This window comes from Sparus aurata, chromosome 3 (assembly GCF_900880675.1).
Source record: "Sparus aurata chromosome 3, fSpaAur1.1, whole genome shotgun sequence".
Lineage (NCBI taxonomy): Eukaryota > Metazoa > Chordata > Actinopteri > Spariformes > Sparidae > Sparus > Sparus aurata.
In genome coordinates, this window is record NC_044189.1 from 20,103,985 (window position 1) to 20,130,824 (window position 26,840).

The 26,840-nt window shown below is 44.3% G+C and overlaps 1 protein-coding gene across 2 annotated transcripts in view; it reads left to right on the forward strand.

Annotated features, from left to right (window-relative positions):
• Nucleotides 1–26,840, forward strand: part of vps50 (VPS50 subunit of EARP/GARPII complex) — a 99,238-nt gene that overhangs the window by 6,830 nt on the left and 65,568 nt on the right. For both annotated transcript variants that reach the window (XM_030411202.1, XM_030411203.1), the window contains exons 3-11: nucleotides 2,184–2,306; nucleotides 3,195–3,266; nucleotides 10,925–10,978; nucleotides 16,649–16,719; nucleotides 17,076–17,193; nucleotides 18,180–18,215; nucleotides 18,589–18,671; nucleotides 24,615–24,657; nucleotides 26,114–26,212. In XM_030411202.1, coding sequence (XP_030267062.1) covers nucleotides 2,184–2,306; nucleotides 3,195–3,266; nucleotides 10,925–10,978; nucleotides 16,649–16,719; nucleotides 17,076–17,193; nucleotides 18,180–18,215; nucleotides 18,589–18,671; nucleotides 24,615–24,657; nucleotides 26,114–26,212 — 699 coding nt within the window. The remainder of the gene's footprint in view (nucleotides 1–2,183; nucleotides 2,307–3,194; nucleotides 3,267–10,924; nucleotides 10,979–16,648; nucleotides 16,720–17,075; nucleotides 17,194–18,179; nucleotides 18,216–18,588; nucleotides 18,672–24,614; nucleotides 24,658–26,113; nucleotides 26,213–26,840) is intronic.

Here is a 26,840-nt window from a genome sequence, read left to right on the forward strand (position 1 = left end):
AACAAGGGCGAGAATTTGATTAATTAGCAGAGGTTGTTTTTTGTGTCCCTCGTCCTGCAAAGTGAAATCTGATCAAAGCCTCACAGCAGCTGATGTTGGCTCAGCACGCGGGGGCGTCTGCTGAGCTGTGTGCCCACACAGCGACAGGAGAGGAAGGGATTATTTAACCCCAGGCATCCTCTCCATTCAAGTGTTCATTTAGAGGCGCTGGGAGGTTTTTCACAGTGCTGCAGGTGGGAGACTGAGGAAAATGGAGGGGAAAGAGAAAGACACAGGGGAGGTGAACTGCTCGCACCGGACTGGAGAGACCACATCATTGTCTTCTTCTTTCTGCTCTAACTTTCGCTATCAATGAGTCATCCAGCCTCCCCTCCCTCCCTCCCTCCCTCCCCGCTTCGCTTTCCCTCTCATTTGAGCTGATTTTCCCACCCACCCTTGTGATGGCAGAGCGTGATCTCCTACCACCTCCCCTCCTTTGCAATGTCACGCACTCGCCCACGCGCTCCCCCACAAGGCTCCTGCTCACTTCTTCACCTGATTCAAACACACGCCACAGCGAGCCGTGTGCACATTTGGATTCTTTGTTTGCCTCGTTTCAATTTATACATGGTTTATAAACGTGATTCTTTTCATGTAATAGAATTAAACAAGGCTATATTTGGCTGTGAATGTTAAATTTACTCACAGCAGCGGTCCTGATGTGACTCTCTCTCCCCCACAGCAGCAGATTCAGTTACACGGCTGGATGACACACTCTGCTGCACGCTTCTCCCTGATAGCAGCGGGAAAATATTGGTGGTTAGGCAGGTGTGTAACAAGGTTTTCTTGATTAGCGTCTGCTCTCCCATGAAGTCTATATGAGAAGATGTGTGCAGACCTTTAATAGATCTGTATATACATCTTACTGATAGGTTGTGGATGCATACATGGATCGTATGTTGCCGCTAATTCCACATCTCTTCTGGTTTGACTCGTTCCCAAGCCCGCTGTCTATTTTTAGTGCTAATGCCTGAATGTATTGATTCCTCACAAAGAAGCTGTTGGACGCAGCAATCGCTTCAGATAAAAGATTCCCACTCAGGAATTAAAGGTGAAGCCATTTAGCATGAAGTGTTTTCTACACACAGGACGCCGTGTTGTGCTCCTGATGAGCCCTTCGATGTGTTGGGAAGTTGTTCTGTTCATGAGGTTTTAAGTTGTATTCAGGGACAATCGTACAGACATGGCCATATGATTGTCCACATTAGAAAGTATTTAAAGTATTCTATAATCTCTATAAAGTATGTGACAGACTGGAGCGACAAATTAAAATGTTGCACTTGAGTTTTTAGGCGTATCACCAGTGCAGCGGCACCCTGCAGCCTGCTGACGGAGCGTTTATGTACATTTCCCCACACACTCAATGTAAATAGTAATAAAACAGAGATTACAGACACAGCTGCAGCCGTCTTCTCTTCATGTATTGTTCAACTTTGTTTGAGACCGCTAAGTCATCCGACCGACCGCTCTGTTATTGAGCGCTGATGATATGTGGGCTCATTAGGACTGTGGGTTAAAAACCCTTCATCAGAAAGACTCGTTCCAGCAGTAAGCCTCCACGGACGCAGCGCATGTTAATCAATAATGCTCTGATGTTCCTCTGAAGGGAATCTCCTTTTCATTTCTTGGGTCATTCCTTTCTTTTCGTCTTTTCCTCTCAGGGCTGCCTGACGTCTCTCGTGACGGCTGCTGCAATCTTCTCCCAAACTCTGCCATGAATGTTCTCTCTTCCCACTGTTTTTCCCGCTGCACACCTCCGTTTTCTCTTGCCGCTTGTTCACGACCTCATTTTTATTCTCTTCTGTCTTCACTTTGTCCTTCACTCTTACCCTTTCCTTAAACTCCTCTGCACCTCTTGTTCCTCTAATCCTATCTCTCTGCCTTTATTGTTCCGTCCCCGGCGTCTTTCCTCTTTTTTCCCCCTGTATTAGCCTTTTCTCTATCTTCCTCAGTTTTATTGTGCCTTCCTCGACATTTATAGAACAGATTTAGTTTGTTGTTTTCATTCTGAAATGATGTAATTCTGTGTTTTGGACCTTTTCTGTTTGTGTCCCAGCATGTCTGGAACTTTCTAAAGTGCTTACTTCAAGGACATGTTTTAATGCTCTCTCTGTTTCCTGCCGCTGTCTGCGTGTCTCTGTTAGGAGGAGTTGCGGGAGCTGAGGGAGCAGCCCATCGACCCCCAGGCGGAGCAGGAGATCATCGACAGCATCGAGGAGGTTTACTTCTCCAACGACTCCTTCGACATGGTGCAGCACGAGCTGGAGGTCAGATTCTCTCTGTATGAATGCATTTTTGACTGAATGAGAGACTCCTGAGTTCCCACGCTCCTCTCTGGTAAAATAATTATTTAATCACACCCACCAAATTTCAGTAATTAACCATTTTTATTGTGGACTAATGTGGCGTCCTACGCTTTGAACCGTGTCCTACTGGCAGACTTAAAGCTCTCTCTCACCTGAGCTGCTGTCGCGTACACTTCTGCAGAGCAGCATGCGTGCCGCTGACGTCCCGAATTGATGGATTGCATGCGCTCAACAGAGAGAGGGTGTGAAATCTCATTAGATTTATCTTGGTATTGCTACACCATCTGAAATGAGACTCTCAGTCAAGGGGAAAGTAATTACCTATCATCCTTTGGGCCATGGATTTGTAATATCTTCTTTCCCTTGCAGAGTTTGTTTGCTGTTTGCTAAATAACGTCCTCCACCTTCTTGACTAATCTGACTTATGATCTGGCAAAGTGTATTTATTCAGCAAAGTCTTTTTGCTTCTTTGAGTGGAGGAAGAGCTGCAGCTATCTTCAGTCACACCAGTTAAACCAGCGTAAGCCCTTTGAAATACCTGATGAGATTTCTTTGCAAAATTAAGATGCTCAGGAGGGGAGATTAGCTCTCTCAAGATAAATGAACCCTCTGCTGTGGGCCTGAGCACCAGAACGTGCATACATTCTGGTTCTGGTCGGGTTATTGTCCTGTGTGACACACTCAGCAGTGACCTGAACGACGCCGAGCAGCAGACATGCAGCTGTACAGCAGTACGAGGGGCACACGGACGATCTGTGTGGATGTGTCTGCAAACATCTTATATATGATATGTTGTAAACAACCAATATGGCTGTGTTTTTCTGTGTGTGTGTGTGTGTGTGTGTGTAGAAACTCCCACCTGAGCTGAACCTGCAGGAGCTGGAGGACTACAGAGACAAGCTGAAGAGACAGCAGGCAGCAGTAAGTAGACGTGTATTTTAGTGTCATTTCCAGCTCATGGATGTTAAAATCAAGAGACATTTTTGGAGTCATTAAGTTGAATCCTGACCTCAGTAACACTTCCACTACAGGCTCTCACCTGTGTGGTTGAGAGAGACGGGGTCTGTCCCTTCAGGTGGGCCACTGTTGGACCTTATGTTGGAGAACATATGCACTGATGCTCAGACTGGCATATCATTTTTTTTATTATTAGCTCGGGTGAAGTAGCTGTTCATTTCTTTCACTCGCATCCAGGAGGCTTCTTCATTTCTAACGAGGTGGAGGAGTTGCAGGCTTTTAAACTTCCGTGTGGGAATTCTGTTCAATTCAATTAAAAAAAGCTTTATTTGTCCCCGAGGGGCAGTCGAAGGCATGTAGAGAAGTTAACACAGACACAAAGAAGTCAGCATGTTAAGTGTCCTTACAGAGTCGTTGAGGACACGTGTGAGCTCTGAGTTTCTGAGCCGTTAGAGACACTTGTTGGTCATTGACTTAACCAGCCTTCATAACCGGTTGTTAGCACCAGGTGAGCCCAGGTGTGAATGGTTGTCAGGCTGTCCGGGGAGAGACCGCAGCACAGCATCGTAGGTGGGTGATAAGTGATGTCATAGTCCTCCACCGTTTCAGTTTGACATTGATGGATTCCTATAAAAACTTTGTTTATGCTGTTAAAAACTGAACCTCAGAGTTAATTCCCAGCTCGAAAACCTCGAGGACCATTTAGTGGATTCTCTGGAAAATGAAAGTAATAAAAAGTGCATTGAAAACACACTGGCACACACTGCAGACAGACAGTATGAAACACTAATACATCTGGAAAATTATACTTAAAAGCCTGTTTTCATTAAGATAAGAGCTCCGAATATCTGCTTTGGTTCCATTATTTCATTGAAGCATCACATTTTGCTCGGCGGCCCTCAAAAATCCTTCCAGGTAATGTCTGAGCTCAGTCGGCTGCAGCGTGTTGAGAGTGCCCGGGGAGAATTCTCTCCATGGTCACCGGTGTACAGGCGTCAAAACTGTTTGTTTCACAGGCTATTTGAAGATTTTGATGGTGTCTAAAGTCGAGCTAGAAAATGACAACATGCTCTTAGTTGCTTGTTGTAGAGAATGAAAAATGTCGCCATGGCAAATCCACTGAGCCTCCTGAGCCTCCTGAGCCACAGCATGCAGAATGTCATATTTTACAATAATACATAAAACTGCTCTAATTATGACGTGCTGGAAGCTTCTTGTTGGCAACAGAAAGCCTGCGTAGTTCCATATTTATCAGATTTAGTATGAAGTGTTGAATGTGTTTTGAATGTTGCGATGTGCAGAACACATTTATAACTCTGGAGATGGAGATATGTGAGCAGACAGATGACTGATTCTGACCTACACCCTGTGGCCAGTTTGCGCCTGAACCTTGATGTTAGACTCTTGCCACAGCACGGCCGTCGTTCTGAGGTTAGTCAGGTATCTGCAGCTTCAGGCTGGAAGGCTGGTCTGTCAACAGATTCTATTTTTAGAAACACGCAGGGAGAGAAAGCAGCTCTTTCCTGATCCCTCATTCCCCCCGGTCCACCGCTGATATCTCACAAGCTTCTGTAGTTTTGCGCACCGGTTTGTCTCCGTCCATTCCTGAGCTCTACTTCTGTTTTTCTTTGTGCTTTGCTTCATCTATTCCCTCCACAGTTTTCAGTTTTTCATCCCTGCCACACATCCCTTCTGCTGACATTCGTGGCAGTTTGCAGACAGAGCTGTCTGTTTATTTGAGAGGACTTTGTGGCCTCCAGCACGGTCAGACCTACAAGTTATAAAAGCCTATTAGTACACAAAGGTACGCTCACTCATATCTTATCTCTCTCTGGCTCATTAAAATAGCTGTGATAATTGGTCCAGAGTGTTGTAGACCAGAATATCTACAGCTACGTTTCTCAGAAAGCTCATCAATGCAAACCTGCAGCGTGCGTCCACAAAGCTAACGTCCACCTGTGTGTCTGCCTCAGCGCCTCGAGGCTTCGCTGCTGTGAGATATACAGAACCTTGTTTAATCTGTTTACATGCATTTTTTAAAGCCTTTTTTCTGCAAATCATCATCTTGTCTCTAAAATGATATGAGCTCAGATCTGCATCGTGTATTTTATTAACATATTTTAGCAGAAAACACCGACCAGTAAAGCGTGTTGTGTTTTCTCACCATCCCACTGATCAGTCAGACGTTGTCAGAATAATCATCAGCAGGTGGAGATTACACCTGTCGCACTCAGGAAGAATTACCTTGTTTTATTTCACAGTTAACATGTTTAAAGGTATTATTGATTATTCAGCCACTGATGTGTGTGTGTGTGTGTGTGTTGCTGTTCATGTTATGTTCAAGCTAATAACGTTGACATTGCTAACACTAGCTTACATTAACGTGTTACTAACACTAGTTGGCTAACGATAGGACAGTATGCAGGCACACACTGTCACTCTGCCTTTTTTATATTTTCATCCACACACACTGGCGTCTGTCAGGACCGCTGATCGCTGACGAAACACAGATCAGAATCAGAATCAGATTTATAGCCAAGAAGGATTTTACACCAACAAGGAATTTGTCTTGTTGGGGAAGGTGATACCACGTTGTACCAGCACCGTTATAGGAGCGGCTCACAAACCTCGTTAGAAGCTGGAACCAACCGTCAGAATTCTTACACAGAGATAAACAAAACAGTCATATTGAACTCGACGAACATTTAAAATTGATTAATTGACAATCAGAATAATGATTTTAAGGAACAGAGATACTTATTCTGCACGTTTCTACAAATTCTGTCGATGGATTATTACAAAAGATAAAGTGTTTTAGTGAAACAACACTGTTTCCTTAACAGGGAGCCTGTGTGATTGATTTCATGCTTGGATTTGGATCAATATGCAGAGTTCTAATGCTTCCTCTCTGGTCAAAATCAATGTTTGCATCACAAATGAGATACCAGTACGTTTAAAATACGCTAGCAGGGTCTCAAGAGGCTGCTGAATGTTTACAGTAGGTGTAGATGTTCAGTCGGAATTAATTTGACAATTCACACTTTTTTAAAAATCTTTATTGTGAGACCGCGTGTGTGCAGTATGACTAATGCCAGACTCCTGCTGCACTGATGGAACAACGTCCATACAGGTAATATATACGTGTCCATACTGACACACACACACACACACACACACACACACACACACACACACACACAGTCGTCAGTGTGTGAAATAGAGCAGAGCCCTCTGAAGAAATGATAATGGTGCGTTCAGTTTCTCACCACGGCGCCGTCGCGTGTCTGTTTTCCTCCCAGCAGAAGGTGTAGAAGGTCTCACACACTCAGTTTGTGATGCCGTTAGTAAAGCAGGTGGACGTACAGCAGGTATGTGTGTACTGGCGGGAGGTGTGTGTGCATGACAGAACAGAGAGAAAAGGTCCAGGACTGTAACCTTTCGTACTGGATGTGCTTGACCAGCTGTTTGCCGCTCCTTCTTCACTCCTGCTGCGCTGACACACGTGGACATGAATATCTCCCCACTTCTCTTTCTTCCCATCTCCTCAGTCATTTGCTTTGGAATAGAACAGATGTTCTCTGATATAAGAGAAGAGACCGACTGCCTCATGTCTTCACCACAGTATCCAAGCTTTATCAGCAGCTCTGACTTGCACCTGGGACCAGCTCATCTTGGGGCAAACGGCTGTTTCATGCAGCAAAACCTCTTACGTACACAAAATGCGAAGAAGGTTTTATTAATTTGGACAAAGTGACAAAGTTTGTCATCTGAGCTCTCATCTCTTCCAAAACCTGGACTGCCCTCACCAGCTGTACTTCCTGCATGCATGGTTGGTGCTTGATGCCTTTGTAGGGACAACATGAGATCAGTAGCACAACATTTGGCCTTTTAGTTCCCAAATCCCGTCTACCTCAAAGTGACTTTCTTTACAGGAACGCTGGCTGCTGGGATGTCATGGGAGGCAGCGATAATAACGTGGATGAACATATTCAATATTTAATGAAACTTGAAAGCTAGAAATGGCTGCTCCTCCTGCAGCAGTAATGAATTCTCTCCCTCGGCTCCTTTTTTAGTAAAGCTTACGCAACCTTTGCCTCCCTTGCTGCCGAAATTCTCGGTGTGTTTAAATCAGGCTGAAACGTGGTCCTGCTGTGCAGAGGAAGCTTCCAGTAGAGTGTGAGTGAGTGAAAATGTTCCACTGGAGATCACAGCGCCGCCTGAGAAACGCACACAGCTTCTGAATGCAACACGTCAGGTCGACATGAGAGGCTGAACCTTCAGAATAAATGTTCCTGCTCTATTCTCATTTTGCACTCTTTACTTTTTGTTTTTCTCACTGACCACTTGTTACAAGTGCAGTCGCAGTAACACGCTCACTGTTGACTTCACTCTGTCTTGCCTCTGAGCGCTTTTAATCAGAAACACTGACCTTCACTATTACTTGGCTGCTCAGCTGCTACCAGCCCTAATTAGTGCTAGCTAATTTAGCCTTAATTGCCTCATACAACTCAGTGAACACTTGCCAGAAGTAGCAAACATGCTCCTACTCGTACACATTTATTATAAGACCATATACAGGTTATATAGGTTACAACCTTTTTACTAAGAGCAAGTGCTCCCGACATGTTCAGTCTCTGTTATCGATGCTTGTATCTGTTTTAATTCTGGAAGATGATGTCTGTGAGCTCATTATAGCATCTGTCTTCTCCTGTGACTCCTAATTTTCCTTGTTTTTCCTCCCTCAGTGCACGTTACAGTCCCAGAGAAAGAACTCGTCTTATTGTCTTACTGTGTGTCTGAGCTGATGACTCTCTGTTGCATTTTTGAAAACACTTACTTTGCTAAGTATAACTTGCACTGCGCTGCTTTTACAACTCAGCTACTGCACAATTATCCCTGATGTTTTTATGTGAGGGCGAGCTGAGAGCTAATGACTTTGGCCTTTTGGCTCAGGTAGGAGGGTGTAGCTGCTCTCTGCTGGGTTTCCCCTCTGTGTTTAGACTATTTCACTCCTTCTAAATGTTCTGTGTTACAGTCAGCGAGTAGCCAATAGGTGGCATTATGGACTAATCTTGCAGCATTGTTGTGAATGGTTGAGTGTCTGTCTTGAGCTTCTTTCCATTTTCCTGTACTCCTTCCAAACACTGCATATGTTTCCTTTGAATCTTAGCGGTTTCAGCCGAGCTGCGTTTGCCATCTGTGCAGGTCTCCAGTCTGCCACCCTGCATACTTAACACATGTTGAAATGTCATCCCCGCCCCGAGCCTGGTCTTCTGCATACTAGCAGACATGAACACCTCCTCGCTGTTCTGAATAAACACGGCGACATCACCAAGTCTACTCGCTGTGTGTATGCATTGCTGTGCATTAAACAGTAAATGAAATGGAGAAGAGAGTGAGTGGGAGAAAGATACTTGTGTTTGGAATAGCAAAAAAAACAGGAATCTTCCCTCACTCTTAGTTTAATTTACTTGTTTTTTCTTCCAGTTCATACAACCCTTAAGTTCTAGAAATGAGCAATAACATGAGTCTGTGTATATTTGATGGAATAGCCGTTCCTCTCTCACTGGGAATCCAGTTTAAAACAATGAAAATGACCCTGATGATGTCACATGATGTCATCAGGATTCATTTCACTTTTTGAGACTATTTATTCACAACAGAAAGTGTGCATTACAAACTGGACACATTGAGTTTGAAAGATGTGTTCTTTGCCTGGAAATGTAGAGTTGAATGACACTTGGAGTTGCATTATGGGAAATGCAGGCTCCAGCATTTTTGGAGCTTGACTCACATGAACCATCACATTAATATCACTGCAGATATGCCAGAATTAGCCAAACAGCTGGTTTTCATCTGAGGTGCCTGGCCTGGTTTAAAGTTTAAAACAACAACAACAACAACGATGTTGCCATGTCAGATTCAGTAAAACCAGGAAAAAGATGAATACCTACAAAAAACTAGAACAGATGATAGTGCAAGCACAGACTGAAGCAACAACATCACAAGCAAAGTGTTGCTTTTTTCTCAAAAGCTAAAAGTGAAAGAAAGAATCACCGGGAGAAAATGTGTTTGTGCGTCACAGCCCTTTGAAATATTTTTTTTTGTCAGAATTTGATCCCTTTGGACCAATAACTTTTGCAAAGTCTAGAAAATAGTAAATAATAAATAATTAAATTAAATAATTTCCCAGAAAAGAAAAATAATTTCCCAGTCTGGGATCAATAAAGTAATTCTATGATATTCTATTTGAAAAGATGCCTGATGATATTGTTTTTAGTTAGTCTGTCTGGCCAGAGTCCAGAGTGCCGTACAGTGACGCTCTCTGAGCTCTGCACAGTGTGTCAGCCGTGTGGAAGACGCGGGTGATTCCATACCAACTCTTTGGCTTCATGCACTGCTGAGCAGCTGTCATAGGAACGAGTGGGGCTCTGACACTATACAGATCCATGATAGTTCATGCTGCCTTAATTCTGCCATTCTTTTGTCTTCATCTGTCTCTCACACGTCTCCCACCAAAATATATTCCAGTCCTGACTCACTGGAGAACCCCTTGAATGTCTGTGAGTGTTAAAGTCATTATGGCAAAAATAACACAGATGTCTCCATAGGAGGTAAACACAAAAGTGATTATCAGCTCGACTGTGTTCAGGAAAAATGACATTCATGTAATAAAAACAAAACAATCCTCCACACAGCTTACCGTCCTCACAGACCTCCTGGACAATGTGTTTTAGGTACTGAATGAGACTAACGCGTAGGAGTTGACCTCCATCCTGTCCAACCTTCACTGTGCTGTCCTTCACCGTGACTATGATGTCCATTAACCATCAGTGTTCTTCAGCTGCTTCTCTCTCCACTCAGAGCCGGGGGTCACACCATCTCATGATCCTGCTGACGCTGCTTAACGCCGTCAGGAGGACACAAACTCTTTTGAAAATTAGAAATTTTACCTCAGCTGTGAGTCAAACTGATAAAAGGGACAAATAATATTAAAAAAGTGAACGGAGACTTCAGACTGAAGCTGCTGAGACGGACAACGAATGAAACTGAGAGAGGCTTTTACAAACTGCACTTCAGACGCAGACATCAGTGATTGTTATTCTTGCTCCATCTGAGATTGAAAGATGACGATGCCCAAACTGTGCTGTGACATTTAGGAAGAACATCAGAGTGTTGTTTCACGCTTTTATAAAAGAACAACCTCCCTCTCGCTCATCTCTCTCTCTCCCCCTCTCTCCCCTCTCTCCCTCTCCCTCCCTCTCCTCCGCTCTCTCCCCCTCTCTCCCTCTCTCCCTCCCTCTCTCTCTCTCTTTCCCCCCCCTCTCTCTCTCTCCCCCCCCCTCGCCTCTCTCTCCCTCTCTCCCTCTCTCTCCGCCCTCTTTCCCCCTCCCCATCTCTCCCCCCTCTCCCTCTCGCCCTCCTCCTCTCTCCCTCTCCTCTCTCTCTCTCTCTCTCTCCTCTCCCTCTTCCTCTCTCCCTCCTCTCTCTCCCTCTCTCTCTCCCTCTCTCTCCTCTCTCTCCTCCTCTCTCCTCCCTCTCTCTCCTCCCTCCCTCTCTCTCCCTCTCCCTCTCTCCCCTCTCTCTCCCCCTCTCCTCCCTCCCTCCCTCTCTCTCTGCAGGTTTCTAAAAAGGTTGCAGATCTCATTCTGGAGAAACAGCCCTCCTATGTGAAGGTAAGCACCCAGCGTCACCTCTCGACTGCATTAAACAGCTGTTTCTGTGTCGTCGTGGTCCAGCCAGGAAACAGTTCAACTGCTAAGATTTAGCACCAAAACACATGAATCATATTGGGTGCTTTCTTTTTTGTCGGCATGATTTCTGTTATGATTGGAGGCAGCGGTATAAAATAGAATTTCTGTCCTTCCATGGGTGGAAGGAAAAGAAGGCAATAATCTGGTTTTCATTCAGGACATCAGTCCATGAACTCCCTCTTTGATCCTGGTGATGCTGCAGTGACCTGAAGTGACCTGAAGTGACCTGAAGTGACCTGAAGTGACCTGAAGTGAACCAGCATCAGCGACGATGTCTTCATATCAACCAGAAGACATTCAGTCTGTTTCTGATCAGATCCAGGAGCGACTAGATTACAAGAGATCCCATTCATATAGTCATGAGTCAGAATGACTCTTTTAACTGATTCTATTCATCTGACTCATTTGACAGTACTGAGGTCTCATTCATCTCACTTTGTTTTAACATGCACCTTTCAGCCTGAGCAACACTCACAGCCCTTCAAACTGTAATTATGTGGTATGTGTAGAGCAGTCGACTGAACACACTGCTACATAGAAAGGATCTTGGATATCAATGCTTGTGAGTAAGTCAAATTCTGCAGATGCTGGTGCAGCAGCAGCTCAGTAACAACTGAGATGAAAGCACATTTTGGCAGGAAGTCTCTCTCGACATACTTTATTTAGCGACCATACGACAGCCGTCCCATCAGATACATCAGCACTGAAGCCTGGCAGAGGATGTCAAAGTTGTGCTTCGTCAGTGAAGCTTTATTATCAGCAAGACACTGAAGATGACTGACGGCTTTATCTAATTTGCTATAAAGTGAAATTGCAGTGAAATTACCATCGTAGTTAAAGCGTCTGAAGGTCGGTCTATGAATAGTAAATTGATCATTATTCCGTGACCCTCCGTGTGACTCTGCAGAGTCAGAATGACAGCAGGGCTTATTAGTAGGCGTTGCTGGGGATTCGGGGCACTTTGACTGACCCCTCCCGGCCCACATTCACTTGGTCTGCAGATGCCCTGTGGGGTTCAGAGCGCTCTTCAGTTTCTACTTCTGCTGCATTAATGTTACAGTGAGAAGGAGGGCAGAGTTTGACTGCATCGTTCCTACGTATTCTGAAAGACTTCGAGGCCTAAAGAAACCGAGACCAGTGCTGCACTAGGTGCTTATGTTTAAGGACGAGTAGTAGAGAGAAAAACCTTCACATTATGTAGTAAATATGAATGTAAATGAGCCGGTTCTGTATTAAAGTTTACATGTCGGGATGTGGCTGTTCTTCATTAGATTTTTATGCTTCCTCGTCGGTGATGTTTTTGGGTTTTCTGTCTGTCCACATGTGCCCGTCCATCCTTTCCATTGTTGTGAACATGATATCTCAGGAACGCCTCGAGGGATTCTCTTCAGATTTGGCACAAATGTCCACTCGGACTCGAGGATGAAGTGGTTAGAAATGGTGGTCAGAAGTCACCGTGATCTTTGAGAATGCCTGTTATGAGTCTGGACAGGCAGACACAACCCTGAGGCAGTAGCTATTTTTTGTAGCACTCAATAATGATTTAATGCGAGTACTCACATATGGAAATGCCCTTCCCTACTTTTTTCTTGATTGTCACATTTGTTATCACGTACAGCCGAGTAAACACGACTCCCTTCGACTGTGAGAGGCGGCTGAGAAATGGGAACATCTTTGTGGCTTCTCTCACTGTTCTGTGTTTTCTGCCGTGTTCTTGCGTTTCATCGGTTTTCTTCTCAATTCTTTTCTCCCCCTCATTCGTTATCTCCGCTGAGTGTTGCTGCATCAAACACGTACGCAGAAACACATCCTGCTGCACAAACGCAGCCTTGGGGCAAAACGCCACTTCTCCCAGAGTGCTCGCGTGCTGTGTAAAACACATCGGTGAACACATAAATTGTGCAGACACGTACACTCGTGCCTCCGAGCTTGAAAGGACGGCCCAGTAAGCGTTTGATGTGATTCATAGCTCTGTAGTGACTAACCTCTCGTCTGCTGGGAGCTGTATCTGATCACTGTGGCCGCCCTCGAGTGACACGTGGCCTCCGCTTAGAAAGGGTCAGAAGTGTGATTGCGTTTTATCGTGTGGAAGATTCGTAATCGCTGACTGATTTACAGTTGTTCATGTGTATTTTTCGGTTGCCTCCATATTGCTGCCCCTTTGCTTTATTTGTCTACGTCTCAATTTGAATCTGTTGACATATTTTCCATTAGTTCAAGGCGTGACCCGGTTAAATGGCTGGATCGATGAATAGGTAAGGAAGTGTGAGGATTTAACGTAACTGTGAGTAACTGCCAGTTTATAAATTGAGTGGCGAGCTGCACGACTCTTACTTGTCAGGAAGAAGGATTGCCTTGTGGGAGTTGGAGTTGTAATGAATTTGCAGCAGGTAGCCCTGACTGGGTCACTCGGCACCAGCGTACAGGAACGGTCTGGGACTGGTATTCAATTATTTTCCACTGGAAACACTTATTCATCACAGCCACTGCTCGTGCCTTTGTTTGTGCTCCCCAGTGGGCTCCTGGTAATCTGTGCTACCTTTTGTGGTCCTACCTGCCAATTACACGAGGGTCTCAAGGTGGTTTCATCTGGGAGGATTGAGAGGAAGCAGGGTTGTTAATATGTGTGAAGAACAAAATGAGCTGGCATGTCTTCACTGTGAATCTCTTCACTTGGGTGTAAATATTCACTCAACTTTGTTTTTCATTCACTTGTACAAAAGGAGCGACTGGCTGGGCTGAAACAGGAGCACGGTTACAGTGTGTAGGCAGGACGGGAACATGGAGCTGGTGCATAGTCAATGTGCTCGGGGGTCACATGAAGGACCCCTTATGAATATATGAATAAAACAGTTTGGAATGAAATCTCCCCTACGACTAAACATCTTCTCCTCCTTGACCTTCACTTCCCACAACAGAGGCTGTTTGTGTGTGGACATTGTAGGAGTCGCTGTGGAGAGTTTAATTGGACTTGTGTGGGCTTACCTTTCTGTGTGTGCAGTGAAGATCTGCATGTATGGTGGAATTCAGATGTTCTGCATTTGAACTTATTCCAGTTATTTCTTTTTTTCATGCATACCAGCCTTCTAGCCTCTTCCCTCCAGTGAATGTTGCTCAGCTGATGGAGCCCTCTGTCTGTCAGGTTAACTGTGGCTCACAGGCAGGAGAGATGCTCAGAACAGCGGGAGGACAACAAATTGGAGCCTCAGGCTACATACTGAGCACTGACCACCTGAGTGAGAGTGTGTGTGTGTGTGTGTGTGTGTGTGTGAGTGTGTGTGTGTGTGAGTGAAAGAGATGTAGAGAGAAAATCTGTTTGAAGCTGCTCGAGTGTATTCAAGCTGGTTTTTGTCTTTTTCTGTTAAGAGTGTAACTGGATGTGTGAGGATCTGTAGGTACACCTGCTGTGTGCAGTTCTGCAGTTCCACCTGTGTGTTGATGATGGCGTCTTTACGAGGGCTGCAGAGTGTGAGCCAGCTGGTGTGTGTTCATCTTGTGAAGCGAAAGATCCATCTTTGTTGGACACTGGAAATAAGAACTGCTCCCTCCTTCTCTGCGTTTGCCCTGTGAAGACTATTACTAACCATGTCCTGATATTCTGAACCTGTCAGTCATTATTTCATTTAAGGACTTTCCATCACTTTCATGATAAAGGTGAAATCAGGTGAAAATAGGAGATTTGTATGTGCCGGTACAGCTCGATCCCCTTCACTGTGAACATTTTGAAGAGTCTGGCTTTGGTGAATTTATTCTTTTATACAGTATATAGTTGCTGCTGTTTGCTCTCACTATGTGAATCAATCTGCTGGATGCTAAATGATTCTTCAGCGGTCCGGGTGAGTCGGCCCGGTGTCATCGAGTTCCTGCTGCTTAGAGTGAGAGGGCGTTTTTTCTGAGGACACATTTAATGTACCAAGGCCCCGGTGGCACTTTCATGTGTTAGGAAACTGTTCTGACCAGTGCTAATGAACCTGTTATATTACCAAACATGGAATTTATTATTCAGAATTGTGTTTTCACAAGGGCATATTCGCTGCCTTTTTGTTATCATAGAGCTTGTCCTCCTTCACAGAGACTGTCCTGTTGTACTGCTTTGTTTCTACTGTAGCCCAGAATGGACAAACTGAGCGCAGGCTTTAGAGAGGGCGACTTTAGCCGCCACCGCAGGCGAGAACGAGGCGAGGGGGGCTCAGTTGGTTGCGGTTTGCATTTTGTGTGAATGAATAATATAATGTCTGTATTTTCCTTGACTGTGGTGCTGTTCAGAATATTTACTGGTATTTGGCACCAACATCAGCTCCTTTCATTTTGGGACAGTCTGTTATTTGCTTTCTTATCAAGAGTTGGAGGAAACATTTGTACTAATCTCATATCTTTGTGCTAAAAACTAAGCTACTGCTAGGTGGTTAGCTGAAGTTTGCACAAAGTCTGGAATCAAGTGAACACGGCTCACCCGTCTCTGTTGAAACACAGAACACAAGCTAACAGCGAAGCTATCTGGCTGTAGCTTCATATCAAGAGTAGCTACGTATATGAGCGTGGTTAATTGAAGGTGTAAGTAGAATATTGATCTCTCTGTCAATGAAGTGTTAACATTAACTGGAACATTCTGAAAGACGTCCACGTCCTTGTTTTCATAAATTTCCCAGGCTCTGAGCAGAAAAGCGGAACAGTCGCATGGTGCACGTCTCTTCGCAGAAAACTTGAATCGGCTCTTGCAAGAAGGACTTCTCAAGGGCTTCGTCAGCACTCAAGATCATGAGGGCAGATTAGTTTGAATAGGATCATTGATCACATAACCACAGCTGAAGTGGCACTTTGATAGTGTTGTTGTTTTTTTTATTACCGTTGAAAATTGATTTCTCCAGACTATATTCTGCTGGTGAGAGGTCATTTGACAGTGCTACGAGGGCTTTTTTGTGAACACTGGACCTCTTTTGCAGCAGAAGATTCCACATTAAAAACATCAGATCAAAGAACAAGCATGTCCCACCTCAGGCATGACATCTGGCAGATCCAGAAAATCAAAAACAAAGAGTGAAAGAGAGAAAAGTTGAAAATATGACCGAGGTGCACTTTGGCCTGGGGAGTGTTTGTGCTCACAGAAGTCGTTGAGGTGGCCTAATAACTGATCTCTCACAGCAGGGTGCTCAATGATCCCTGTCTGAATGTCAAAGCTCTGAAGAAAGAACGGGCTTCTGTCGTGTTCTGTATATTCTGAAATCTGCGTATCTTGAACTACCTCTTGCATCGGCATGGAGGATTCACGCCAAAATAGCATAATCTATAAAATCTGTCTTCATAAAGGCTCACAGCAGGACACTTCTTACTGATGAGCAGCCCATACACTGTGTGTGTGTGTGTGTGTGTGTGTTTCTCTTGGTAAATTACATTATTTCAGGCATATTTCACTGACAGCAGCATAAATGATCCAGTCTAACAACATCTTTGTGTCATAAAAGCTCTAAACATTCTAGAATAAGATCACAGGGATGTTTCCTCGCGTGGTTGATAATTCCTTGGATGAAGTGCTCCAGTGTTTGTAGATGCTTTATATATATACTGTCATTTAAACGTGCTTCTTGTTCACAGGAACTGGAGCGAGTGACGGCGTTACAGACGAACCTGCAGCTGGCAGCGGTCATCTGCACGAACGCAAGGAGGTAATGTGTTCTGCTGCACGCTGTCTGTTCACTGGATGAAGTCGCTCCTGAAATAGCCCATTCAAATTGCATCTGCATACTAAGTGCTCTTTTCATAACTTGAGATATGATAACATTCCTTCCCCTCATATATTCTCAGCCTGTTAATATGGTCACAAATGACAAGTGTTATAATAATCATTCTGTCTTGTTTGACCTTGAAATAAAGTCAGAACTGTGCTGTCATACATGATTCTGCAATAACGCTGCCACTCCTTCATTAATTGCAATAATTACCGAAGTTAAAAACATCCAAGACCACATATAGCACATTACTGATGTTGTGTTGTCTCTTTACTGCCACGTCTTGTGTGAAGGCAACTGAGCGTGGCAAAGGAGGGATTCACAGAAGCCAGCCTCGGTTTATTGGCCAATCAGAGGAGACGACAACTGCTGACAGGCCTGCTTAAATCACTGAGGACCATCAAGACGCTGGTGAAGTTTACCCACAATATACTGTGTTTTTGTCCTAGACTGGATCAACATATAGTGGAAAGCATTCCCCATGCAGCGGGCGTCCCTCTAACAGCCTCACTGCAGCCCTGAGATCATTCTGTAGCAGGCTAATTGGCCCTTTGATTAGTGTATGCTTGTACCTTTGTGGGGCAGATGGCTGAGTGTGAGCAAAGATAAAGGAAGTGTTTTGATTATGATCATTTCACATATGCTAAATCTAAACAGTAGCAATTAGTCACACAGTTAAAAAAAACGAGTCAGAGATGTTGGTTCAGCCCTCTGGATGGAATCCAGTCGTGAGCTGCATCATGATTCCCTCTAAAGAGACCTGAAAAGCCACCAACTGCTGAAATGTAAACAGGTAAAGTGTGTGTAGGCTCCAGCAGTGACACTTGCAGCCTTACCACCCTGAGCACGCTCCATCTGGTCCACAATTGGAAGTCCCGCCTCTGACCTTCCATCAAAGATTCTCCCTTCTTCCAAGTAATTGCATGTTTTTGTATTGGGTCCTTGCTAGACCCCTACATGGATTGTCATTCTGATTTAGTTCACTTTCAGGACCAAATTAGTACCTGCCAGCATGAGAGCCGTGCCCTCTGCACCATCCAGCGAGATGTCAGTTTGAATTAATGAAAACTCAGACAGCTGTGCCGGGAATCTTTGGGATTACTTGTGTAAAACTTGGCCATTTCTAATGCGCAGTGAGCTGTCACGCAGTGCTAAACAAACCAATCATGCCACTGTTGAGACATGGATCTATGTAGCCTACAGTTAATTTAACAAACTCTGTTGTAATAATGTGCTTTGATCGTTGGCTCCTACCGTGATCATTAAAAGATTTCCCCGCCGTGGTCGCAGCAGGAGAGCATGTAATGAGTGCTGAACTGGTTATCACTGCACACTGTGTCCTGTTATTGACGTTACGCTGTATTCATTTCTTCCTCTTGGCATTCTTTCCCTCACAGCAAAGAACAGATGTAAGACTCAGCGAGATGCTCGAGGTATTGTTATCCACTGCACACACACACACACACACACACACACACACACACACACACACACACACACACATGCAGAGATATGTTTATAATTGACTCAAAAGGTCAAACATCAGCAGGGATTCTGCCTTGACCGCCAAACCCACACAAACATGAGACAAATGCCTGTCTGTTGTGAAGGTCAGCTGTGGCACACTGAATAGATTTGACTTCCACTGAGTGTAATCCTCAGTTTCTGCAGAGTAACTGCTGTAACAACCTTGTGATGTGATGAGATCAAAATGGAGGCGATAAAGCTTCATCATACAGACTGATCCCAGCTCTCGTGTTACCTTTGTAATAGTTTTGACATGTCGTCACTGCTCTGTTCCTGCAGGAGGAAGACTATCCAGGTGCCATCCAGCTCTGTCTGGAGTGCCAAAAGGCTGCCAGCACCTTCAAACACTACAGCTGCATCAGGTACAGTACCAACACACTGATGAAGTCATATCTAGTTGTATCCAAATGGAACCAGGCGTGGACTTTATTTTCTGAGGTTGAAGTTTTCCCATCATGGTAGAATAAAACACGATATAAATATGATGATTCTGAGAAGTGTTGTTCTAGAATAATCTGAAGTCGACCCTGCTTAAACAAATGGAACTAGGAAAGTGGTCTCCCTTAAAATGGTGATGGGTTGGATAAAGAGGCTGTTTACTTCGTCTTGTTTTGCTCAGTGTGTTTCTCTCGTGGCTGTAATATGAGTGTAGGCTCGCTGCGTCTACTGTTGTCTTTAAGAGGCATGTATGGAATGCAGCTGCCAGCTCTGACCATATAATGACTCGTTCTTTAGGCTGAAAATTGTTTTTGGATCGAAAGATACCCAGCTACAAGACGCAGAGAGACAGGCAGGCGTCTGGGCAGTCGAGCACCTCATCGAACAGATAAACTCGATGAGACACGTGAGAGCATCCGCGGATGTTTTGACATGACCGTCACGATGAACCCTCTCCTCTCTCTACTCTCTCTTCCCCTATTGAAGATTGAAAGTATAGGACATGTAGAAGATTGTGCAATCATCTCTGTCCCTTTGATTTCCTATGTAATTGTGCTCAATTTGTGGAGGTAGGTGGGCGGCAAAGGGCTCCTTTCTGTGTATTGATTAAGGATTGATCAGAGACCATTTCTGGCTCCCTCTCTTCCTGTGACTTGCACAGACTCAAGAGTATGTAATGAAAAGTAGTGTGGGAATGAACGTGTTACGGTGCCCCTGACCCACACCAGCGTAACACCAACATTACTGTTGCTGCTGTCATTTGAATGTGTTGGGATGGTGGTTTACAATGATGCCACATATTGAAACCAGTCAGCGTCACTTTACCCGCACAGACCGGATGTGTTCTCAAACGTGTCTGTGGCAGCTGGAGAGAAATCCGATTGCCCTCGTCACCTGTGCTTTCCTTTGCAATATGCAAATAGCACTTCCTGAATGTCGTAGTTTTTAACACTGGTGCAGTGATCACACACCTGTCACACGTTGCATCAGCATGCACTCAGTACTTTTGCTGAAACCTTGACTGCAGCATTGCCCTCCCTGAGCAGCCAGTTGCCGGTCCGCTGCTCTTTGATTCGACCTTGTAGCTATGTTTCTCCGTGCCCGGCTGGATGTCCTACATGAGGCACCGCCTCATGCCTGACCTTTCTTTGTCCCCGTCTCCAACCCTTTTTCAAAGCCAATGCTGTTTTCTCAGGAAGGCACTTAATCAGCCTCGCGCTCCGTCTCAGTCCATTTTCATCAGGCAGTCCACTTGGGCAGCTGTTGGGATGTAAGACTCCCTGTATGACAGCACAGTGTTCATAAACTGTGGACTCTACTGTGACTTCAGACAGACAGATTTACTGAAGCCCGGAGTGTCTCTGTGGTATGTTTAGCCTCAGAACTACAAGAGAATTGGAAAATAAGTACATGTTTGTATCATATGGCTAACCAGAATGTGTAACTGGTTATGAAACCGTCTCAATTTAATACCAAGGCCTCTATATGACCTACATAAGAATACTAAACCTCCAGTGAGAAGTCAGACAGAAACGACTCACAGCTCGCAGAATGAAGTGCCCAAGTTCTCAGCAGGAGAGTTTTTTCTTAATAGAACTTAATTTTCGTTGTTATACTCTGTGGTTAGAGCCGATACGGAGGCAATCAGCTATCTAGTGTGAGTGTATTGTTGCAGAACACTTGAGGCATCTACCCAGACATGCATTAACTCCCTCATCGCTTCCAGTCGGGATCCTAATTTAGAGGCCTTAAAGGAACAGGTCACCCAAAAATGAAAATTCAGTCATTATCTAATCAGCCAGCTACTGATGGAAAGTCAGGTCCAGTCCGCAAAACGTTTCTGGAGCTTCACAGCTAAACGCTGCTGCAGTATTCTCTGAAGCAGCTGAAGTGGACGGGCACTGAAACAAAAACAAGTCAACTCAGATAGTCAGGAGTGATCCAAGTCTCCGGAGTCCCTGAGGTCCCATATCAAAGTGAAAAGTATGAAGTTGAGCTTGTGCACTAACTTCTGATGGGCTGTGAGTAAAACCATGTGATGATTTTGGCTCAGAAATGGTGTAAATATCTTATTTTCAACACAATTTTGGGTGTCCCGCACCAGTTGTCATAAAAATGATCAGTGGGTCATTCTAGGTGAAGCCCCGCTAAATCTCCACTTCAGCTAATTGCCATGTTGGCATTGAGGGAGACGGTTTGGTTTGGTGTGCTAATCTAGGCCGAGGACAGGGCACCTCAGCTGCATGTTCCAGAGGAGCAGAGTGTAGGAGGGTCGGAGGGCTCACACATTAATTCCTGTTTCTGAGATACGAGGATAATTGTGTGCCGGCTGCCTCTAATGACACAACAAGCGCTTGATTTATTCAGAATGTCGGCGCCTCCTCTGTGGTTGTTGTGCGTTTCTTTGGAGGCTGTGCGATTGCGTGGAAGTGCACATTTTTAAGAGGATCTCCATGTGTATACGCTGCCGTAGTGTGTCACTTGTATTTACTTGCTGGCTTTAAAAGCCCCTCAGCTCTCCGGTCACTTACTTTGATCCCAACAAGAATGTTTCCAGGTTGTTTTTTCCTCTCTGGTTTCACACATAGAGAACCAGTTGGAGTGCATTTATCTGTCTCTCTGTTTGTCAGCATGGCTTTTTCTGTTCCGCTTGTTTGCTTGGAAGCAGGAAGGTTTTTATATTTGTTTATTTGCAACTACAGTCCTTTTCATGATGAGCTCCAGTTGTGCCTGCATGCATTTAATTCTCCAACAAACCCGCCTTAGTCAGACATGTTATCTGCTACTTTCTCAATGTGTGGATTTAATTGGATGTTCACATAAGCTGCTGGACTTAATACTCAGTATAGCAGACAGAGTAATTACCCTGCTTATTCTATTATTAGGACCAAAAACATTGACAGAATCTGCTTCAACTAAAGCATTGCAAGATATTTGGTGCCTACCTACATTCAGAAACAGGTGTGAATATTCTATTTCTGGACTGTTGAGCTGAATGTTTTTATAGCTACTGTAAATCTCAATGGAGCCAATGGACCCTTATAGTCATGTGAAACCCATTCCAGTTTTCTTAACTGTATCCAACTTTTACATCATCCAAACAAAAGCCAGAGGGACGCGGGAATCTGGTGGATTGGTATAAAAGTGTCCCTCCTGTTCCAGCTTCAGATCAGCTGTTTGTGAAAAGGCCCCTGTAATCTTGAGTTGAATGACCGTAGCCAGAGCCAAATATCTGAGTGTTTTGTCAAACCTTGCATTAGCCCAACACAAGAACAGTGAGTGCTCATGCATCTGAACTCTCCTCTTCTCGCTGCCCTCTAGCTAACCATGTTTCACTCTTGAAAGCCCTCCTCCCGGCACTTTGCTGCCCCTCTGGCTCCCGTGCACCAGTGGCTAACATGACGACAGCAAAAACGACATTCTCACAAAATCTGATCATCCGGCAAAACCCCGAAAGCACACGAGTCCACACACTGCCTTTTTAGCAAGTCAGCAGTCACTGTGGAGGAACGAGCCTCGAGGCCCTGTGGACACTGAATGCCAGTGGTAATTGAAAACCCTGATTTTCACGTAAATCTATTTAAATCCTTGTGTTCCCTGCAGGGAACAGATTGTTAATTAGTTTTTCCCCCTCATCTGTTATTTATGCATTCTATCTGATCATAGAGGGGGAGGCAGTGTGTGGGAGGGAGCGTGTGCATCCACACTCAGTGGATATTTATAGTAATATAGACACAATGACAGAAAGACTGAATTAGTCGCCTGCGTTATTAGGATGAGTTGACCTCTTGTAGTGTTCTCCAGAAGCCCGGAGGTCTGGAAGCAGATCCAGGGTCTTTGTGGGTTCTTCATCTTGTAATACGCCCAGCATTGATTGCTCTGGTTGGTTTTCCAGTCCCACTTTAGACTTCACTAGTGCACAGTTGTAAATCAGTGTAGCTCAGTTGTTATGTTGGGCAAAAGCATCTTTAACGATATGAAAAAGGAGCCCGATGGTTCTACTTTGACCTGTGTTGTGTCGGCATGAGGTCCAGAAACTGATCTACAGATGTTAATAGAAGAGTTTGACATTTTGGTTAATAGGTTAATTTGCATGATTTCTAAGAGTGACACAGAAGATTGGTGCCACTGTAACGCTCGCTGATTCTCTCTGTTTCAGGTCTTTATGCTAAGCTAAACTAGTGTAGTGCTCTCAGGTGTGTTTCCCCTGAGCGCCGGTCTTGTGGGATGCGTGTCTTGTCTCATACGCTCTCCCAGTGCTGTTCAGTTTGTGGTTTAGCTTCTGTTACTCGATGACACTGCAGCGGGGGAGTATACGAGAACAATCTGCGGTGAACAGAGCATTTATCCTGTTGGCCTCTGCTCCTCTGGTGCATCTCCTCAGTATGGCTGCCAGAGTTGTATGCCTTTGTTAGCACTCTCCTGGGTGCTGCATACGGGCGTTAAGATGTGTTTCTTCAGTAGCCAGGACCTGACATTGATCTGCCCACCCGTCTGTAGTTGAGCCAGCTCACGTACTACTTTGTGTTCTCTTTATATTGGCATCCGATTGTGGTTTCCATAGAGGACACTGGCTGTGACTTGTCTCACTAAGCTTGTGAATTTATGGTGTTATCATTGCTGTGGTGCTGGATTCAGTCACAGTTTGGTTGTACTCCATCACATCTTCTTCATCTTTCTTCTTAATTGTCGGTTTTCCATCGTGTGGCTTTCTGTCTATTACTTGTCCATATTATTTGTCACACATGGGCACACAGGCCGATAAAAAAGGGTCATAGTGCATCGAGTTCTGAAATGGTGCGCTTATTTAGTTACCTGTTTTGCAAACAACCTGTGGGACGCCATCTCAGTCTCCTCTCAGTGCCTCTGCTCCCTCCTCCCCACTCCATCCCCAACTGAAGCCGAGATGCTTAATTAGCAATTTGTTAAGGACACTCTCTCCCTTAGGCGACTGTGGTCTCACAAGGCACAACATAAGAGCGGGACTGACCTGAAAAAGACCCCAAGCAGAGCAGGGGCAGAGGGAAGGAAAACGGTGGAACAGAGGCTGATTATGAATGAGTGCAGTGCAGAAGGGAGTCACAAGGGAATCGCTGGTGTCTTGGGATCGCACAACAGTTGTGATTTCAGTTGCTACCTCTGCAGCTTTTCAGTTGAAAGCATTTCCCAGGATGAGGCAGAAATCCAAGCAAACGCTCCAAGGATGTGGAGGCGTTTTGTATCTGTGACAGTCTGTTATGCAGCAGATTCCACCGTCCAACTTTAAGAGACTGAAACATTTGAATCATACGAGGAAAAAAATCGCCCTCCAAGAATATTTTTTGGAAATAAATCTTTCTCCTTTTTTGTCCTGTTGATAAGAAGTCAGAGAATCCTAAGACACGTGGCGACAGCTTGTCGAGGAAGCGGTTCTCTTTCAGATAACTGTGTTTATGTGGAAATATAAGCCGCCATATTGTGAGTCAAATAAAAGAAACTCAGTTGGTTCATAGAACAATTTGGGCACTTTTCTTTATTGAATGATAGTATTTATCAGTAAGTCTTTCTCCTGCCAAAAATACAAATCACTTGCTGGTCACAAATTGTCAAACGTGATGATTTTCCTGTTTTTCTTTGTTTCACTGAAGCATTTTTAGAATTTTGTCTGTTAGTCAAACAATGAACTTCAGGAATTTGCTCAAACTCTAGAAACTTGGGACATTAAACATCTGAGTCAATTTTGAGATTAATGTTTAAATTTACTTTTACAACACATTTGTCTTCTTTAAAAAAACAGTCAATTAACTGATATTAAATGTATGTGCATTTCATTTTCTGCTTATATATGGATAAAAATAAACCTCGACATCTTCCTCTGTCTCCCACAGTGAATTAAATTCCAAACTACAAGACACTCTGGAGCAAATAGAGGTACGTGCTTCCCTGCTTTATCTCAAATTCCATTGTTCAAAACCAATATAAGCTAAATGATCTTCAGCAGTGAATAATATTTAGTTCTAACCCTGTTATTTTCCAGAAGCCCCCGTCTGAAAGAAGCAATTTAAACTTCATTTTGACATTTTGATAGTTTGCCGTTCTCATTCTTGGTCTGCCAAATATTGACACTCTGAGAAATTCATCACTGAGTGTACAAGCAAAGTAAATTATATCTGTTTCATCTCTCGCTGAGTCGTGATACTCGTGTGTGATAAATGGTATGCAAAGCAATTTTCTCTGCACCGCCACCGCTGCTGCGCCTCAGCTGATTAATTACTTACAGTTTTGTCTGTACACAAGAAACAGGCGTGCATACACACACACACACACACACACACACACACACACACACACACACACACACACACACACACACACGCGCAGCCATGCGCCAAGCTGCCTGTTTGTTTTCCTGTCAGTATGAGTTTGTGATTAAGCAAAGCAAAATCTTTCAAAATCATAAAGGTAAACACTTGCACAAAGGATTTTGGAGTCTAACACCTTCATCTTAAGAGTGCTAAGAAACAATCACACTCGTATAAGTTTACTTAAACCAGAAATATAAACATTACCGTCCCCCACTGTCAGCACGGTCTACAGAGAAGCAACCAGCCAGACAACAGAGTTAAGCTGTTTTTCTCAAACGCTCTCTTGGCATCAGAAGTCAAAGTAGAAATCCAGATGACGTGTTGTCAGTCATGTTGCTGCTGTTGTGCGGTGTGCACTATTGAAGCTGTTATTTGAGGGTAAAATAGTTTAAACAGAATGTACACATGTGTAGGATTTCTGTATGAATACTGCAGAACAATAGACCACCCCACTAAAAAGTAGTGCAGCCTCTGCGCTGCTCATTCATTCTCCGTGTGCTTGAGCGGGTATTACGCTGCGGTGGATTTAATTATCAGGTGAACGATCACTCTGTGTGACATAGCACTGTTAAAATGCCACAGCATATAATATAATCAGACCAATAAGTTTTCTCTCTGTCATCCCTCAGTAATGGAGCATGTTGTTAGTGGTAGTCATAGTTATGTTCCCGTGTAGCTTTAGTGTATAAAGAAGCTGGTGAAGCGAGCTGTTTCATCACTTAGCCTTTGCCAGAGTTTTATTCTCCGAGGTCGGCTTATGTGTCAGGGTTACGCTTCCTTACTTTCTGCTAACTTTGTCTTACTTTCTAACCCGTCTTCTTTTAATCTCGGCCAAAGCCTCACACACACACACACTCCCATTTATACACCCACTTCCACATCTAATTACCTGCCCTTGGACTTGTGTGGAAGCTATACATCTGCACATCTATATCTAAATCCCTGGTCTTAACGTTGATAATCCCTTTCTTTTCTCCTCTCCTTCCCTTTTTCCTTTGTCATCCATCTATTTCTGGCTCCAGGAGCAGCTTGATGTCGCCCTGTCAAAGACTTGTAAGCACTTTGATGTTTCGCACTACACCAAGGTCCAGCTGGCCTACACGCTCCTGGGAAAGACACAGGTGAGTGGTGTGACTCGTCTGCAGGGTCAGGGAGGAATGGTCAAACATACGATCTGCTTGTTGCCTGTACTCACTTCATATGTCCTTTATTTGTTCCTCTCCTGAACAGTGTTTCAGTGCTGTGTGCATTCAGTCAGCAGAGTTGTTTCCGGACTCTGATGATTCACCACATTCATTAGAAAAACATTTTTTTTAAGTATTTTTTTGGGCTTTATGGCTTCATTGACAGTACAGCTGAGGAAGGTGACAGGAAACAGGGTGAGAGAGAAAGGGAGTGACACGCAGCAAATGGTCCGAGGCCGGACTCTGACCCGGGTCCGCTGCAGCGAGGACAGAGCCTCTGTACACGGACGCTGCTCTGCCCACTGAGCTTAACGGCGCCCCCATTAGAACAAGTTCCTCCACAGACAGGCTGGTTAAAGGTCCGGGTATCTTTTGGTCATTTGATTTTCCTTTCAGAAACGGGTATTAAAAAACAAAAAACTAATGGTTATTTGAATTTCGTTTTAAAATACAAAAATTGAAATACAAGGTGTTTTTCTTTTTCATGGTCAAAAAGGGATGAACGAAATTTTAAAAATGATTCGATTTTCATTTTCTGTTATATATAACAAAAAATAAAATCACT